Source organism: Podarcis cretensis, assembly GCF_951804945.1.
Source record: "Podarcis cretensis genome assembly, contig: SCAFFOLD_38, whole genome shotgun sequence".
Classification (NCBI taxonomy): domain Eukaryota; kingdom Metazoa; phylum Chordata; class Lepidosauria; order Squamata; family Lacertidae; genus Podarcis; species Podarcis cretensis.
Window position 1 is genome coordinate 49,791 of NW_027647830.1, and position 20,055 is coordinate 69,845.

At 45.1% G+C, this 20,055-nt stretch overlaps 2 protein-coding genes across 2 annotated transcripts in view; both read left to right on the forward strand.

Moving 5' to 3' along the window:
- LOC307208440 (uncharacterized protein) overlaps nt 1–20,055 on the forward strand; it is a 76,465-nt gene that overhangs the window by 43,366 nt on the left and 13,044 nt on the right. The gene's annotated exons all lie outside the window — the stretch shown is intronic.
- On the forward strand, nt 1,711–19,465 carry LOC307208439 (uncharacterized protein; the record flags this gene model as incomplete). Its single annotated transcript, XM_079996501.1, has 7 exons — nt 1,711–1,764; nt 1,855–1,967; nt 9,587–9,664; nt 9,787–9,838; nt 16,685–16,835; nt 19,244–19,297; nt 19,396–19,465. Exons 1-7 carry the CDS (start codon nt 1,719–1,721, stop codon nt 19,463–19,465), a joined length of 564 nt encoding a protein of 187 aa, XP_079852627.1. The 5' UTR covers nt 1,711–1,718.

A 20,055-nucleotide genomic window follows, 5' to 3' on the forward strand; every position in this document is an offset into this window, starting at 1 on the left:
AATTGAATCGCCAGGTGCGAGAGATCTACTGGGTGGGAGAGATCCACTGGGTGCTATGGTTCCCGCACTATAAAGTCCCCCCAACAGGAATTGAATCGCCGGGTGGGAGAGATCCGCCGGGTGGGAGGGATCCACTGGGTGGAAGAGATCCGCTGGGTGCCGTCCATTTGGGGACGCTACGGTTCCTATGCAGTAAATAGATATAGAAATAGTTATAGATATGCAAATGAATAGGTATAGATATACAGATTACAAATTGTAGTAGTAGTAATAATAATAATAATAAATTAATAATAATAATAATAATAATAATAATAATAATAATAATAATAATAGATATGCAGATGTGTAGAGTACAGGTTGTATTAGTAGGAAACATAATAATAATAATAGTAATATAGATATGCAGATAGGTAGATTAGAAATAATAATAATAATAATAATAATAATAATAATAATAATAACAACAATAATAAAATAATAACACTGATATCCAGAGAGGTACATGACAAGTAAATAATAATAACAATAATAATAACAATAATAATAACAATAATAATAAAATAATAACACTGATATCCAGAGAGGTACATGACAAGTAAATAATAATAACAATAATAATAACAATAATAATAACAATAATAATAAAATAATAACACTGATATCCAGAGAGGTACATGACAAGTAAATAATAATAACAATAATAATAACAATAATAATAAAATAATAACACTGATATCCAGAGAGGTACATGACAAGTAAATAATAATAACAATAATAATAACAATAATAATAATAACAATAATAATAAAATAATAACACTGATATCCAGAGAGGTACATGACAAGTAAATAGTAATAACAATAATAATAACAATAATAATAACAATAATAATAAAATAATAACACTGATATCCAGAGAGGTACATGACAAGTAAATAATAATAACAATAATAATAACAACAATAATAAAATAATAACACTGATATCCAGAGAGGTACATGACAAGTAAATAATAATAACAATAATAATAACAATAATAATAACAATAATAATAAAATAATAACACTGATATCCAGAGAGGTACATGACAAGTAAATAATAATAACAATAACAATAACAATAATAATAAAATAATAACACTGATATCCAGAGAGGTACATGACAAGTAAATAATAATAATAATAATAATAGCAATAATAATAAAATAATAACACTGATATCCAGAGAGGTACATGACAAGTAAATAATAATAACAATAATAATAAAATAATAACACTGATATCCAGATAGGTACATGACAAGTAAATAATAATAATAATAATAATAATAATAACAACAACAACAACAATAATAATAATAACAATAATAATAACAATAATAATAAAATAATAACACTGATATCCAGATAGGTACATGACATGTCAATAAGAATAAGAAAAACAACAACAACAACAACAACAACAACAACAACAACAACAACAATAATAATAATATCCAATTAGGTAGATTCCAAATGATTAGAAACGAATCCTAATAACGATTAGAAATGATCAGATTTTATTAGAAATCATTAGCTCCAAATCTCCCCCCTCTCCGGAAACACAACTTGGCGCCTTCCGCTCCGGACCCGCCCCCCCCCCCGATGACATCACAGTCCGGCCTTATGACGTCACGGAATCCGATGACATCACGTCCCCAGCAGAGGGATTCCCAGCCATGCTGCTGCTCCTCCTGCCTCTCCTCTTCCTATTGGCTGCGCCTGGTAAATCTCCAAATTGACCAATTTTGGGGGGGAATGTTGGGGAAAATTCGAACCCGGGACCCGACCGAACCTTTCCGGCTTTTTCCGCAGCCCGGCCCCCGCCGCCCCCGGATCTGGACCCCTTCTCGGCCTCGGAGGAAGCGGACGAGATGGACCCGGCCGCCGGAGGGGAGGACCCCGAAGAGGACTGGCGCGGGGACAAGGTGCGTGGGGAAGTTTCCGGGCCGTTTCCAGCAAGTTTCCGGCCTATTTCCTGTCTATTTTGGGGGAGTTTCCTGTCTCTTTCCAAGGAGTCTCCTGCCCATTTCCAGGGAGTTTCCTGTTTGTTTCCTGTTTGTTTCCGGGGAGTTTCCTGCCTCTTTCCTGGGAGTTTCCTGTCTATTTTCAGGGAGTTTCCTGTCTCTTTCCAGGGAGTTTCCTGTCTATTTCCAGGGGGTTTCCTGTCTATTTCCAGGGGGTTTCCTGTCTATTTCCAGGGGGTTTCCTGCCTCTTTCCAGGGGGTTTCCTGTCTCTTTCCAGGGAATTTCCTGTCTATTTTCAGGGTTTCCTGTCTATTTTCAGGGAGTTTCCTGTCTGTTTCCAGGGAGTTTCCTGTCTCTTTCCTGCGAGTTTCCTGTCTCTTTCCTGCGAGTTTCCTGTCCCTTTCCTGCGAGTTTCCTGTCTATTTCCTGTCTCTTTACTTGGAGTTTCCTGTCTCTTTTGAGGGAGTTTCCTGTCTCTTTCCAGGGAGTTCCCTGTCTCTTTCCAGGGAGTTTCCTGTCTATTTCCCGCGAGTTTCCTGTCTGTTTCCAGGGAGCTTCCTGTTTGTTTCCTGTTTGTTTCCGGGGAGTTTCCTGTCTCTTTCCAAGGAGTCTCCTGCCTCTTTCCAGGGAGTTTCCTGTTTGTTTCCTGTTTATTTCCGGGGAGTTTCCTGCCTCTTTCCTGGGAGTTTCCTGTCTATATCCTGGGAGTTTCCTGTCTGTTTCCAGGGAGTTTCCTGTCTGTTTCCAGGGAGTTTCCTGTCTGTTTTCAGGGAGTTTCCTGTTTGTTTCCTGTTTTTTTTCTGGGGAGTTTCCTGTCTATTTCCTGGGAGTTTCCTGTCTATTTCCTGTCTATTTCCAGGGAGTTTCCTGTCTATTTTCAGGGAGTTTCCTGTCTATTTCCAGGGGGTTTCCTGTCCATTTCCTGTGAGGTTCCTGTCTATTTTCAGGGAGTTTCCTGCCTCTTTCCAGGGAATTTCCTGTCTATTTTCAGGGAGATTCCTGCCTCTTTCCAGGGAATTTCCTGTCCATTTCCTGTGAGTTTCCTGTCTATTTTCAGGGAGTTTCCTGCCTCTTTCCAGGGAATTTCCTGTCCATTTCCTGTGAGTTTCCTGTCTATTTTCAGGGAGTTTCCTGCCTCTTTCCAGGGAATTTCCTGTCTATTTCCTGGGAGTTTCCTGCCTATTTTCAGGGAATTTCCTGTCTATTTCCTGGGAGTTTCCTGTCTATTTTCAGGGAGTTTCCTGCCTCTTTCCAGGGAGTTTCCTGTCTATTTCCAGGGAGTTTCCTGTCTATTTTCAGGGAGTTTCCTGCCTCTTTCCTGGGAGTTTCCTGTCTATTTTCAGGGAGTTTCCTGCCTATTTCCAGGGAATTTCCTGTCTGTTTCCTGGGAGTTTCCTGTCTATTTTCACGGAGTTTCCTGCCTCTTTCCAGGGAATTTCCTGTCTATTTCCTGCAAGTTTCCTGTCTATTTCCAGGGAGTTTCCTGTCTATTTCCTGCAAGTTTCCTGTCTATTTCATGCGAGTTTCCTATTTCCTGGGAATTTCCTGTCTATTTCCTGGGAGTTTCCTGTCTGTTTCCTGGGAGTTTCCTGTCTATTTCTAGGGAGTCTCCTGCCTATTTCCTGGGAATTTCCTGTCTATTTCCTGGGAGTTTCCTGTCTATTTCCTGGGAGTTTCCTGCCTATTTCCTGGGAGTTTGCTGCCTATTTCCGGGGAGTTTCCTGTTTGTTTCCTGTCTATTTTCAGGGAGTTTCCTGTCTCTTTCCAGGGAGTTTCCTGTTTCTTTCCAGGGAGTTTCCTGTCTATTTTCAGGGAGTTTCCTGTCTATTTTCAGGGAGTTTCCTGTCTCTTTCCAGGGAGTTTCCTGTCTATTTCCTGGCAGTTTCCTGTCTATTTCCTGGGAGGACAGGAAAACTCCCTGGAAAGAGGCAGGTAACTCCCAGGAAATAGTCAGGAAACCCACTGGAAAAAGACAGAAAATAGACAGGAAACTCCCTGGAAATAATCAGGAAACTCCCTGGAAAGAGACAGGAAACCCCCTGGAAATAGACAGGAAATATACAGGAAACCCCCTGGAAATAGACAGGAAATTCCCTGGAAATAGATACGAAACTCCCAGGAAATGGACAGGAAACTCCCTGGAAATAGACAGGAAACTCCCTGGAAAGAGACAGGAACCCCCCTGGAAATAGACAGGAAACTCCCTGGAAATAGACAGGAAACTCCCTGGAAAGAGACAGGAAACTCCCTGGAAATAGACAGGAAACTCCCTGGAAATAGATAGGAAACTCCCAGGAAATGGACAGGAAACTCCCAGTAAAGAGACAGGGAAAACCCCTGGAAAGAGACAGGAAATAGACAGGAAACTCCCTGGAAATAGACAGGAAACTCCCTTTCTGCTTGCGGGGAGGAAATGCAAAGGGAAACTCCTTGAGCTACTGTCTTTCTGCTTGCGGGGAATAGACAGGAAATTCCCGCGCTAAGGTTCCCTCCGGGCGGGAGACTCGAACCCGAAACCCACGCTAAGGTTCCTGCGCTAAGGTTCCCATGCTAAGGTTCCCACGCTAAGGTTCCCACGCTAAGGTTCCCGCGCTAAGGTTCCCACGCTAAGGTTCCCGCGCTAAGGTTCCCACGCTAAGGTTCCCACGCTAAGGTTCCCGTGCTGCGGTTCCCACGCTAAGGTTCCCGCGCTAAGGTTCCCATGCTAAGGTTCCCACGCTAAGGTTCCCGCGCTAAGGTTCCCGCGCTAAGGTTCCCACACTAAGGTTCCCACGCTAAGGTTCCCGCGCTAAGGTTCCCACGCTAAGGTTCCCACGCTAAGGTTCCCGTGCTGCGGTTCCCACGCTAAGGTTCCCGCGCTAAGGTTCCCGTGCTGCGGTTCCCACGCTAAGGTTCCTGCGCTAAGGTTCCCGTGCTGCGGTTCCCACGCTAAGGTTCCCGCGCTAAGGTTCCCGTGCTGCGGTTCCCATGCTAAGGTTCCCGCGCTAAGGTTCCCGCACTAAGGTTCCTGCACTAAAATTCCCACGCTAAAATTCCCACGCTAAGGATCCCATCTAAGGTTCCCGCGCTTAGGTTCCCATGCTAAGGTTCCCACAGTAAGGTTCCTGCACTAAAATTCCCACACTAAAATTCCCGCGCTAAGGTTCCCACACTAAGTTTCCCATGCTAAGGTTCCCGTGCTGTGGTTCCCACGCTAAGGATCCTGCGCTAAGGTTCCCACGCTAAGGTTCCCGCGCTAAGTTTCTCATGCTAAAGTTCCTGCGCTAAGGTTCCCATGCTAACGTTCCCACGCTAAGGTTCCCGTGCTGCAGTTCCAACGCTAAGGTTCCAATGTAAGCTACCTGCGCTAAGGTTCCCGCGCTAAGGTTCCCGTGCTAACATTCTTGCACTAAGGTTCCCATGCTAAGGTTCCCGCGCTCAGGTTCCTGCACTAAAGTTCCCGCACTAAAATTCCCGCACTAAGGTTCCCACGCTAAGGTTCCCGCACTAAGGTTCCTGCGCTAAGGTTCCCGCACTAAGGTTCCCGCGCTAAGGTTCCCGCGCTAAGGTTCCCACAGTAAGGTTCCCATGCTAAACATCCCGCACTAAAGTTCCCACGCTAAGGTTCTCGTGCTAAGGTTCCCGCACTCAGGTTCCCGCACTCAAGTTCCCACACTAAAATTCCCGCGCTAAGGTTCCCGCACTAAGGTTCCCACGCTAAGGTTCCCGCGCTGAGGTTCCCGCACTCAGGTTCCCGCACTCAGGTTCCCGCACTAAGGTTCTCGCGCTAAAATTCCCACACTAAAATGCCCGCGCTAAGGTTCCCGCGCTAAGGTTCCCGCACTAAAGTTCCCGCGCCAAGGTTCCCGCGCTAACATTCTCGTGCTAAGGTTCCCATGCTAAGGTTCCCACAGTAAGGTTCCCATGCTAAAGATCCCACACTAAGGTTCCCGCGCTAAAAATCCCACACTAAGTTTCCCGCACTAAGGTTCCCACACTAAAATTCCCGCGCTAAGGTTCCCGCGCTAAGGTTCCCGCACTAAGGTTCTCGCGCTAAAATTCCCACACTAATTTTCCCGCGCTAGGGTTCCCGCACTCAGGTTCCCACACTAAGGTTCCCGCACTAAAGTTCCCACGCTATGGTTCCCATGCTAAAATTCCCACTCTGAAATTCCCGCGCTAAGGTTCCCGCGCTATAATTCCCACACTAAAATCCCCGCGGTAAGGTTCCCGCACTAAGGTTCCCGCACTAAAATTCCCACACTAAAATCCCCACACTAAGTTTCCCGCGCTAAGTTTCCCGCACTAAAGTTCCCACGCTGAGGTTCCCACACTGTTTCCCGCGCTAAGGTTCCCATGCTAAGGTTCCCGCGCTCAGGTTCCCGCACTCAGGTTCCCGCGCTAAGGTTCCCATGCTAAGTTTCCCACGCTAAGGTTCCCGCACTCAGGTTCCCGCGCTAAGGTTCCCACGCTAAGGTTCCCACGCTAAGGTTCCCGCACTAAGGTTCCCGCGCTAAGTTTCCCGCACTAAGGTTCCCATGCTAAAATTCCCACTCTGAAATTCCCGCACTAAGGTTCCCGCGCTAAAATTCCCACACTAAAATCCCCGCGCTAAGGTTCCCGCGCTAAAATTCCCACACTAAAATCCCCACACTAAGGTTCCCGCGCTAAGGTTCCCGCACTAAAGTTCCCGCGCTAAGGTTCTTGCGCTAAGTTTCCCGCGCTAAGGTTCCCGCACTAAAGTTCCCACGCTAAGGTTCCCACGCTAAGTTTCCCACGCTAAGGTTCCCGCACTAAGGTTCCTGCGCTAAAATTCCCACGCTAAAATTCCCGCGCTAAGGTTACCACGCTAAGGTTCCCGCACTAAAGTTCCTACACTAAAATACCCGCGCTGAGGTTCCCGCACTCAGGTTCCCGCACTAATGTTCTCGCGCTAAAATTCCCACACTAATTTTCCCGCGCTAGGGTTCCCGCACTCAGGTTCCCACACTAAGGTTCCCGCACTAAAGTTCCCGCGCTATGGTTCCCATGCTAAAATTCCCTCTGAAATTCCCACACTAAGGTTCCCGCGCTAAAATTCCCACACTAAAGTTCCCGTGCTAAGGTTCCCACGCTAAGTTTCCCACGCTAAGGTTCCCGCACTAAGGTTCCTGCGCTAAAATTCCCACGCTAAAATTCCGGCGCTAAGGTTCCCACGCTAAGGTTCCCGCACTAAAGTTCCCACACTAAAATACACGCGCTGAGGTTCCCGCACTCAGGTCCCCACACTAAAATTCCCGCGCTAAGGTTCCCGCACTAAGGTTCCCGCACTTAGGTTCTCGCGCTAAAATTCCCACACTAAAATCCCCGCGCTAAGGTTCCCGCGCTACGGTTCCCATGCTAAAATTCCCACTCTGAAATTCCCGCACTAAGTTTCCTGCGCTAAGTTTCCCGCACTAAGGTTCCCGCGCTAAAATTCCCACACTAAAATCCCCGCGCTAAGGTTCCCGAGCTAAGGTTCCCGCGCTAAGGTTCCCGTGCTAAGGTTCCCGCACTCAGGTTCCGGCACTCAGGTTCCCGCACTAAGGTTCCCACATTAAAATTCCCGCACTAAAGTTCCCGCGCTAAGGTTCCCGTGCTAAGGTTCCCGCACTCAGGTTCCCGCGCTAAGCTTCCCACGCTAAGGTTCCCGCAATAAAATTCCCGCACTAAAATTCCTGCGCTAAGGTTCCCATGCTAAGGCTCGCGCACTAAAGTTCCCGCGCTAAGGTTCCCGCGCTAAGGTTCCCGCAGTGAGGGTCCCGTGCTGCGGTTCCCACGCTAAGGTTCCCACGCTAAGGTTCCCACGCTAAAATTCCCACGCTAAAATTCCCGCGCTAAGGTTCCCACACTAAGGTTCCCGCACTAAAGTTCCCACACTAAAATACCCGCGCTGAGGTTCCCACACTAAAATTCCCGCGCTAAGGTTCCCGCACTAAGGTTCTCGCGCTAAAGTTCCCGCGCTTTGGTTCCCATGCTAAAATTCCCACTCTGAAATTCCCGCACTAAGGTTCCCGCGCTAAAATTCCCACACTAAAATCCCCACACTAAGTTTCCCGCGCTAAGGTTCCAGCACTAAAGTTCCTGCGCTAAGGTTCTTGCGCTAAAATTCCCACACTAATTTTCCCGCACTCAGGTTCCCGCGCTAAGGTTCCCGCGCTAAGTTTCCCTCACTAAGGTTCCCGCACTAAGGTTCCCGCGCTAAAATTCCCACACTAAAATCCCCACACTAAGTTTCCCGCGCTAAGGTTCCCGCGCTAAAGTTCCCACGCTATGGTTCCCATGCTAAAATTCCCACTCTGAAATTCCCGCACTAAGGTTCCCGCGCTAAAATTCCCACGCTAAAATTCCCGCGCTAAGGTTCCCGCGCTAGGGTTCCCATGCTAAAATTCCCACTCTGAAATTCCCACACTAAGGTTCCCGCGCTATAATTCCCACACTAAAATTCCCACGCTAAGGTTCCCACGCTAAGGTTCCCATGCTAAAATTCCCACGCTAAGGTTCCCGGACTAAAGTTCCTGCGCTAAGGTTCCCACACTAATTTTCCCGCGCTAGGGTTCCCGCACTCAGGTTCCCACACTAAGGTTCCCGCACTAAAGTTCCCGCGCTATGGTTCCCATGCTAAAATTCCCACTCTGAAATTCCGTCACCAAGGTTCCCGCGCTATAATTCCCACACTAAAATTCCCGCGCTAAGGTTCAGCGCTAAGGTTCCCATGCTAAAATTCCCACTCTGAAATTCCCGCACTAAGGTTCCCGCGCTATAATTCCCACACTAAAATCCCCGCGCTAAGGTTCCCGCGCTAAGTTTCCCGCGCTAAAATTCCCACACTAAAATCCCCACGCTAAGGTTCCCACACTAAGTTTCCCACGCTAAGGTTCCCATGCTAAGGTTCCCGCGCTCAGGTTCCCGCACTCAGGTTCCCGCGCTAAGGTTCCCACGCTAAGTTTCCCACGCTAAGGTTCCCGCACTAAGGTTCCTGCGCTTAAATTCCCACGCTAAAATTCCCACGCTAAGGTTCCCGCGCTAAGGTTCCCATGCTAAAATTCCCACTCTGAAATTCCCGCACTAAGGTTCCTGCGCTAAAATTCCCGCGCTAAAATTCCCGCGCTAAGGTTCCCACACTCAGGTTCCCGTGCTAAGGTTCCCACGCTAAGGTTCCCACGCTAAAATTCCCGCGCTAAGGTTCCCGCGCTAAGGTTCCCATGCTAAAATTCCCACTCTGAAATTCCCGCACTAAGGTTCCCGCGCTAAAATTCCCGCGCTAAAATTCCCGCGCTAAGGTTCACACGCTAAGGTTCCCGCACTAAAGTTCCCACACTAAAATACCCGCGCTAAGGTTCCCGCGCTAAGGTTCCCGCGCTAAGGTTCCCATGCTAAAATTCCCACTCTGAAATTCCCGCACTAAGGTTCCCGCGCTAAAATTCCCACACTAAAATCCCCGCGCTAAGTTTCCCACGCTAAGGTTCCCGCGCTAAGTTTCCCGCGCTAAGGTTCCCACGCTAACATTCCCGCGCTAAGGTTCCCTGCAGGGAACAGGCGCCTTCCGAAACTCACTTCCCTCCTTGCCTTCTCCTTCCAGGCGCTGATGGACTTCCCACCGCGGGGCATGCGGCGCAGGCGCCAGGCGGCCTTCCTCGAACCCGCGCCTCACACTCGGGTGAGTCTCCCCTCCCCTCCCGGCGCCGGGTGCGAAACTGGGTGCGGAAGGCGCTACAATTCCCAACCCTTCCGGGTCCCGGGTGCGAAACGCGCTATAACTCCCACCTCTGTCGCCCGCAGTACGTCGAAGACGCCCGGATTCCCATCCAGCACCGGGGGGTCGCTCTGCAAAGTAAGGCGCCGGCGCCGGGTGCGAAAGGCAGGGGGGGTCGGAATGGGAGGCGGGAACCTTAGCGCGGCGCCCGCTTGTCCCCGCAGTGGGCGATCCTGGGGAAGGTTGCGGGTTCGAGTCTCCGTCTTGAACCCAGTTTAGGCTGGAAACAGGCACGGGCGCGGGAACCTTAGCGTGGGAACTGTAGCGCGGGAACCGTAGCGCACATAGGCGAATGGGAGATCCTGGGGAAGGGTGCGGGTTCGAGTCTCCATCTTGAACCCAGTTTAGGGTGGAAACCGGCGCGGGAACCTTAGCGCGGGAACTGTAGCGCGGGAACCATAGCGCACATAGGCGAATGGGAGATCCTGGGGAAGGTTGCGGGTTCGAGTCTCCATCTTGAACCCAGTTTAGGCTGGGAACCGGCGCGGGAAACTTAGCGCGGGAAACTTAGCGTGGGAACTGTAGCGCGGGAACCATAGCGCACATAGGCGAATGGGAGATCCTGGGGAAGGTTGCGGGTTCGAGTCTCCATCTTGAACCCAGTTTAGGCTGGAAACCGGCGCGGGAACCTTAGCGCAGGAAACTTAGCGCGGGAACTGTAGCGCGGGAACCATAGCGCACATAGGCGAATGGGAGATCCTGGGGAAGGTTGCGGGTTCGAGTCTCCATCTTGAACCCAGTTTAGGATGGAAACCGGCGCGGGAACCTTAGCGCGGGAACCTTAGCGCGGGAACTGTAGCGCGGGAACCCTAGCGCACATAGGCGTCTCTCTGGAATGGGCGGAATTTCAACCTGGGAATCTGAGCATGGGAACCTTAGCGCGGGAATTTTGTGGGAGTTTTAGCACGGGAACCTTAGCGCGGGAACTATAGCGCAGGAATTTCAACATGGGAATCTGAGCATGGGAACCTTAGCGCGGGAATTTTAGCGTGGGAACCTTAGCGCGGGAACCTGAGCGTGGGAATCGTAGCGCCGTTTTTCCCGCAGTGGCGCCGCCTTAGTGCGGGGATTTTGTGGGAGTTTTAGCGTGGGAACTATAGCGCAGGAATTTGAACATGGGAATTTTAGCGCGGGAACTATAGCGCAGGAATTTGAACATGGGAATGTTAGCATGGGAACCTTAGCGCGGGAATCTTAGCACGGGAACCTTAGCGTGGGAACTATAGCGCAGGAATTTGAACATGGGAATCTGAGCATGGGAACCTTAGCGCGGGAATTTTAGCGCGGGAACCTTAGCATGGGAACTATAGCGCAGGAATTTCAGCATGGGAACCTTAGCGTGGGAATTTTAGCGTGGGAACCTTAGCGCGGGAACCTTAGCGTGGGAATCGTAGCGCCGTTTTTCCCGCAGTGGCGCCGCCTTAGTGCGGGGATTTTGTGGGAGTTTTAGCGTGGGAACTATAGCGCAGGAATTTGAACATGGGAATTTTAGCGCGGGAACTATAGCGCAGGAATTTGAACATGGGAATGTTAGCATGGGAACCTTAGCGCGGGAATCTTAGCACGGGAACCTTAGCGTGGGAACTATAGCGCAGGAATTTGAACATGGGAATCTGAGCATGGGAACCTTAGCGCGGGAATTTTAGCGCGGGAACCTTAGCATGGGAACTATAGCGCAGGAATTTTAACATGGGAATCTGAGCATGGGAACCTTAGCGCGGGAATTTTAACATGGGAATCTTAGCATGGGAACCTTAGCGCGGGAATTTTAACATGGGAATCTGAGCATGGGAACCTTAGCGCAGGAATTTTAACATGGGAATCTGAGCATGGGAACCTTAGCGCGGGAATTTTAACATGGGAATCTTAGCATGGGAACTATAGCGCAGGAATTTTAACATGGGAATCTTAGCATGGGAACTATAGCGCGGGATTTTTGTGGAAGATTTTAGCACGGGAACCTTAGCGCGGGAACTATAGCGCAGGAATTTCAACATGGGAATCAGCATGGCAACCTTAGCGCGGGAATTTTGTGGGAGTTTTAGCACGGGAACTTTAGCGCGGGAACAATAGCGCAGGAATTTCAACATGGGAATCAGCATGGCAACCTTAGCGCGGGAATTTTGTGGGAGTTTTAGCACGGGAACTTTAGCGCGGGAACAATAGCGCAGGAATTTTAAGATGGGAATCTTAGCATGGGAATTTTAGCACGGGAACCTTAGCGCGGGAATTTCAGAGGGAATTTTAGCGCGGGAACCTTAGCGTGGGAACCATAGCGCAGGAATTTTAACATGGCAATCTTAGTATGGGAATTTTAGCGCGGGAACCTTAGCGCAGGAATTTCAGAGTGGGAATTTTAGCGCGGGAACCTTAGTGCGGGGATTTTGTGGGAGTTTTAGCGCGGGAACCTTAGGGCGGGAACTATAGCGCAGGAATTTCAACATGGGAATCTTAGCATGGAAACCTTAGCGCGGGAGTTTTGGCACGGGAATTTTAGCGTGGGAACCTTAGCGCGGGAACCTTAGTGCGGGGATTTCGTGGGAGTTTTAGCGCGAAAACCTTAGCACGGGAACTATAGCGCAGGAATTTCAGCATGGGAAACTTAGCATGGGAACCTTAGCGCCGGAATTTTAGCGTGGGAACCTTAGCGCGGGAAGCTTAGTGCGGGGATTTTGTGGGAACTTTATGGCGGGAACTATAGCGCAGGAATTTCAGAGGGAATTTTAGCGCGGGAACATTAGCGCGGGAATTTAGGTTGGGAATTTTAGTATGGGAACCAGAGCGCAGGAATTTTAACATGAGAATTTTAGCGTGGGAACTATAGCGCAGGAATTTCAACATGGGAATGTTAGCATGGGAACCTTAGCGCGGGAATCTTAGCACGGGAACCTTAGCGCAGGAACTATAGCGCAGGAATTTTAACATGGGAATCTTAGCATGGGAACCTTAGCGCGGGAGTTTTAGCACGGGAATTTTAGCACGGGAACCTTAGCGCGGGAACCTTAGTCCGGGAATTTTGTGGGAGTTTTAGCGTGGGAACTATAGCGCAGGAATTTTAACATGGGAATCTTAGCATGGGAACCTTAGCGCGGGAACCTTAGCGTGGGAACTATAGCACAGGAATTTTAACATGGGAATCTTAGCATGGGAACCTTAGCGCGGGAACCTTAGCGCGGGAACTATAGCGCAGGAATTTTAACATGGGAATCTTAGCATGGGAACCTTAGCGCGGGAACCTTAGCGCGGGAACTATAGCGCAGGAATTTTAACATGGGAATCTTAGCATGGGAACCTTAGCATGGGAACCTTAGCGCGGGAAGTATAGCGCAGGAATTTTAACATGGGAATCTTAGCATGGGAACCTTAGCGCGGGAATCTTAGCACGGGAACCTTAGCGTGGGAACTATAGCGCAGGAATTTTAACATGGGAATCTTAGCGTGGGAACCTTTGCGCGGGAACCTTAGCGCGGGAACCTTAGCGCGGGAACTATAGCGCAGGAATTTTAACATGGGAATCTTAGCATGAGAACATTAGCGCGGGAACCTTAGCGCGGGAACTATAGCACAGGAATTTTAACATGGGAATCTTAGCATGGGAACCTTAGCGCGGGAGTTTTAGCACGGGAATTTTAGCATGGGAACCTTAGCGCGGGAACTATAGCGCAGGAATTTCAACATGGGAATCTGAGCATGGGAACCTTAGCGCGAGAATTTTAGCGTGGGAACTATAGCGCCGGAATTTGAACATGGGAATCTTAGCGCGGGAACCTTAGTGCGGGAACCTTACCGCGGGAACTATAGCGCAGGAATTTTAACATGGGAATCTTAGCATGGGAACCTTAGCGCGGGAACCTTAGCGCGGGAACTATAGCGCAGGAATTTTAACATGGGAATCTTAGCGTGGGAACCTTAGCTCGGGAACCTTAGCATGGGAACTATAGCGCAGGAATTTTAACATGGGAATATTAGCATGGGAACCTTAGCGTGGGAACCTTAGCGTGGGAACCTTAGCGTGGGAACTATAGCGCAGGAATTTCAACATGGGAATCTTAGCATGAGAACCTTAGCGCGGGAGTTTTAGCACGGGAACCTTAGCGCGGGAACCTTAGTGCGGGAATTTTGTGGGAGTTTAGCGTGGGAACTATAGCGCAGGAATTTTAACATGGGAATCTTAGCGTGGGAACCTTAGCGCAGGAACCTTAGCGCGGGAACTATAGCTCAGGAATTTTAACATGGGAATCTTAGCGTGAGAACCTTAGCGTGGGAACCTTAGCATGGGAACCTTAGCGCGGGAACTATAGCGCAGGAATTTTAACATGGGAATCTTAGCATGGGAACCTTAGCGCGGGAGTTTTAGCGTGGGAACCTTAGCACGGGAACCTTAGTGTGGGAACTATAGCGCAGGAATTTTAACATGGGAATCTTAGCGCGGGAACCTTAGCGCGGGAACCTTAGCGTGGAAACCTTAGCGTGGGAACCTTAGCGCGGGAACTATAGCGCAGGAATTTTAACATGGGAACCTTAGCGCGGGAACCTTAGCGCGGGAACCTTAGCGCGGGAACTATAGCGCAGGAATTTTAACATGGGAATCTTAGCATGGGAACCTTAGCGCGGGAACCTTAGCGCGGGAACCTTAGCGCGGGAACCTTAGCGCGGGAACTATAGCGCAGGAATTTTAACATGGGAACCTTAGCGCGGGAACCTTAGCGTGGGAACCTTAGCGCGGGAACTATAGCGCAGGAATTTTAACATGGGAATCTTAGCGCGGGAACCTTAGCGCGGGAACTATAGCGCAGGAATTTTAACATGGGAATCTTAGCATGGGAACCTTAGCGCGGGAGTTTTAGCACGGGAATTTTAGCGTGGGAACCTTAGCGCGGGAACCTTAGTGCGGGAATTTTGTGGGAGTTTTAGTGTGGGAACTATAGCGCAGGAATTTCAACATGGGAGTGTTAGCATGGGAACCTTAGCGCGGGAACTATAGCGCAGGAATTTTAACATGGGAATCTTAGCATGGGAACCTTAGCGTGGGAACTATAGCGCAGGAATTTTAACATGGGAATCTTAGCATGGGAACCTTAGCGCGGGAGTTTTAGCACGGGAATTTTAGCGCGGGAACCTTAGCGCGGGAACCTTAGTGCGGGAATTTTGTGGGAGTTTTAGCGTGGGAACTATAGCGCAGGAATTTTAACATGGGAATCTTAGCATGGAAACCTTAGCGCGGGAAACTTATCGCGGGAACCTTAGCGCGGGAACTATAGCGCAGGAATTTTAACATGGGAATCTTAGCATGGGAACCTTAGCGTGGGAACCTTAGCGCGGGAACCTTAGCGCGGGAACTATAGCGCAGGAATTTTAACATGGGAATCTTAGCATGGGAACCTTAGTGCGGGAACCTTAGCGCGGGAACTATAGCGCAGGAATTTTAACATGGGAATCTTAGCATGGGAACCTTAGCGTGGGAACCTTAGCGTGGGAACCTTAGCGCGGGAACCTTAGCGCGGGAACTATAGCGCAGGAATTGTAACATGGGAACCTTAGCATGGGAACCTTAGCGTGGGAAGCTTAGCGTGGAAACCTTAGCGCGGGAACCTTAGCGCGGGAACTATAGCGCAGGAATTTTAACATGGGAATCTTAGCATGGGAACCTTAGCGCCGGAGTTTTAGCGCGGGAATTTTAGTACGGGAACCTTAGCGCGGGAACCTTAGTGCGGGAATGTTGTGGGAGTTTTAGCGTGGGAACTATAGCGCAGGAATTTTAACATGGGAATCTTAGCATGGGAACCTTAGCGCGGGAGTTTTAGCACGGGAACCTTAGCGCGGGAACCTTAGCGCGGGAACCTTAGCGCGGGAACTATAGCGCAGGAATTTCAACATGGGAATCTTAGCATGGGAATCTTAGCGCGGGAATTTTAACATGGGAATCTTAGCATGGGAACCTTAGCGTGGGAACTATAGCGCAGGAATTTTAACATGGGAATCTTAGCATGGGAATCTTAGCGCGGGAATTTTGACATGGGAGTCTTAGCATGGGAATCTTAGCGCGGGAATTTTAACATGGGAATCTTAGCATGGGAATCTTAGCGCGGGAATTTTAACATGGGAATCTTAGCATGGGAATCTTAGCGCGGGAATTTTAACATGGGAATCTTAGCATGGGAATCTTAGCGCGGGAATTTTGACATGGGAATCTTAGCATGGGAATCTTAGCGCGGGAATTTTAACATGGGAATCTTAGCATGGGAATCTTAGCGCGGGAATTTTAACATGGGAATCTTAGCGTGGGAACCTTAGCGCGGGAATCTTAGCACGGGAACCTTAGCGCGGGAACTATAGCTCAGGAATTTTAATATGGGAATCTTAGCATGGAACCTTAGCGCGGGAATCTTAGCACGGGAACCTTAGCGCGGGAATTATAGCGCAGGAATTTTAACATGGGAATCTTAGCATGAGAACCTTAGCGCAGGAATTTGAACATGGGAATTTTAGCGTGGGAACTATAGCGCAGGAATTTCAACATGGGAATGTTAGCATGGGAACCTTAGCGCGGGAATCTTAGCACGGGAACCTTAGCGTGGGAACTATAGCGCAGGAATTTTAACATGGGAATCTTAGCATTGGAACCTTAACACGGGAGTTTTAGCGCGGGAACCTTAGCGCGGGAACTATAGCGCAGGAATTTTAACATGGGAATCTTAGCGCGGGAACCTTAGCGCGGGAACCTTAGCGCGGGAACTATAGCGCAGGAGTTTTAACATGGGAATCTTAGCATGGGAACCTTAGCGCGGGAACCTTAGCGCGGGAACTATAGCGCAGGAATTTTAACATGGGAATCTGAGCATGGGAACCTTAGCGCAGGTATTTCAGAGGGAATCTTAGCGCGGGAACCTTAGCGCGGGAATCGTAGCGCCGTTTTTCCCGCAGTGGCGCCGCCGGAGGAGTGCGCCTGCCCGGAACCGCTGGCGAAGGGGACGCTGGTGGCCATGGTGGCCGTCCTGGCCTTTCTAGGCTTCTTCTCGACGTCAGTCTTGTTGGTGGTGGCCGTCTGTTTGCTGCGGCTGGTGGAGCGTCAGCGGTGAGTATAAATATAAATATGAATATAAATGTGAAGAAATAGAAATAGAAATAGAAATAGAAATAATATAAATAGAAATAGAAATAGAAATAGAAATAGAAATAGAAATAATATGAATATGAATATGAATATGAATATGAATAAATAGAAATAGAAATAGAAATAGAAATAGAAATAGAAATAATATAAATATGAATATGAATATGAATAAATAGAAATAGAAATAGAAATAATATAAATATAAATATGAATATGAATATGAATATGAATATGAATATGAATATGAATAAATAGAAATAGAAATAGAAATAATATAAATATGAATATGAATATGAATATGAATATGAATATGAATATGTATATAAATATGAATAAATAGAAATAGAAATAGTAATAGAAATTATATAAATATAAATATAAATATAAATATAAATATAAATATAAATATGAATAAATAGGAATAGAAATAGAAATAATATAAATATAAATATAAATATAAATATAAATATAAATATAAATATGAATAAATAGAAATAGAAATAGAAATAGAAATAATATAAATATAAATATAAATATAAATATAAATATAAATATAAATATGAATATAAATATGAATAAATAGAATAGAAATAGAAATAGAAATAGAAATAGAAATAGAAATAGAAATAGAAATAATACAAATATAAATATAAATATAAATATAAATATAAATATAAATATAAATATAAATATAAATATAAATATAAATATATATAAATATGAATAAATAGAAATAGAAATAATATAAATATAAATATGAATATGAATATGAATATAAATATGAATATGAATATGAATAAATAGAAATAGAAATAGAAATAGAAATAATAAATATAAGTACAATAACTATAAGTGTAATATAAATTTTATATATACATATATATTATATAATATAAATTAAATCTATAAATAAATATAAATATAAAAGAAGTATAGTTTAAATAAATATCAATATAAATATGAAATAAGGATAATGAAGTATACTATAAATTAAATTTATAAATATAAGTATAAATATAAATATAAATATAAATATAAATACGTATAAATATAAATATAAAAAAAATGTAAATGTAAATGTAAATGTAAATTTATAAATATAAATATAAGTACAATAAATATAAGTGTAATATTATATATATAATATATATAATATAAATAAGTATAATATAAATTAAATCTATAAATAAACATAAATATAAAAGAAGTATAATATAAATAAATATAAATCTATAAATAAACATAAATATAAAAGAAGTATAATATAAATAAATAGAAGTAGAAATAGAAATAGAAATAGAAATAGAAATAGAAATAAATATAAATATGTAGAATATAAATTAAATCTATAAATAAATATAAATATAAAAGAAGTATAATATAAATAAGTCTAATATAAATTAAATATAATAATAATAATAATAATAATAATAATAATAATAATATGCAGACAAGTAGATTGCAAGTTGTAATAATAATAATAATAATAATAATAATAATAATAATAATAATATATTTATAATATTGTAATCTACTTATCTGCATATTATTATTATTATTATTATTATTATTATTATTACAACTTGCAATCAACTTGTCTGCATATTATTATTATTATTATTATTATTACTATTACAACTTTTAATCTAGCTAGCTGCATATTATAATTATTATAATTATAATTATTATTATTATTATTCCAAGTGCAATCAACTTGTCTGCATATTATTATTATTATTATTATTATTATTATTATTATTATCATTATTATTCCAAGTGCAATCAACTTGTCTGCATATTATTATTATTATTATTATTATTATTATTCCAAGTGCAATCAACTTGCCTGCATATTATTATTATTATTATTATTATTATTATTATTATTATTATTATTATTATCATTATTATTCCAAGTGCAATCAACTTGTCTGCATATTATTATTATTATTATTATTATTATTATTATTCCAAGTGCAATCAACTTGTCTGCATATTATTATGATTATTATTATTATTATTATTATTATTATTATTATCATTATTATTCCAAGTGCAATCAACTTGTCTGCATATTATTATTATTATTATTATTATTATTATTATTATCATTATTATTCCAAGTGCAATCAACTTGTCTGCATATTATTATTATTATTATTATTATTATTATTATTATTCCAAGTGCAATCAACTTGTCTGCATATTATTATTATTATTATTATTATTATTATTATTATTATTATTATCATTATTATTCCCAGTGCAATCAACTTGTCTGCATATTGTTATTATTAATAGAGTGGAAACAGGAAGTGGTCACTCTGGGATTCCAACTCTCTCATTTTAACCCCGCCTCTCCCTTCCAGGAAGTCGGGGAAGGACGCCAACCCCATGTCCAATAGGCCCCTCCCTCCGCTGCCGTGAGTTTCCTGTGGGCGGGACCAGGAAGGGGCGGGGCTAATATTAATATTAATTAGTATTAATTATTATTAATATTAATTATTATTAATTATTTCAGCCCGCCCCGCCCGGAGCGCATCTACCTGTCGACGAAATCGGCGCCCGGGTACGAGAGGCCGAGTCCGTGAGTACCTGTCAATCATTCTCGAACCCGGGACCCGGCTGTCAATCATTCTGTCCTTCAAATCAATCACCTGCCAATCATTCTGGGATTCGAATCCGGGACCAGGTGACCCCACTTGCCCCATCCCTGTCAATCATTCCGGGACTCGAATCCGGGACCTGTCAATCATTCCGGGTTCGATAAGCAATCTGTCAATCATTCCCTCTCAAATCAATAACCTGTCAATCATTATGTGGGCGGGAGCAGAGAACCCTGTCAATCAGTCTGGCATCCAGGGGGTGGGAGCATCCCTGTCAATCATTCCGTCATTCAAATAACCTGTCAATCATTCTGGGATTGAACCCTGCTTCCCCCATCCCTGTCAATCATTCCCTATCAAATCGAGAACCTGTCAATCATTATGTGGGCGGGAGCAGAGAACCCTGGTTCCCCCATCCCTGTCAATCATTCCCTCTCAAATCGATAACCTGTCAATCATTATGTGGGCGGGAGCAGAGAACCCTGGTTGCCCCATCCCTGTCAATCATTCTGGCATCCAGGGGGTGGGACCATAACCTGTCAATCATTCCGTCATTCAAATAACCTGTCAATCAT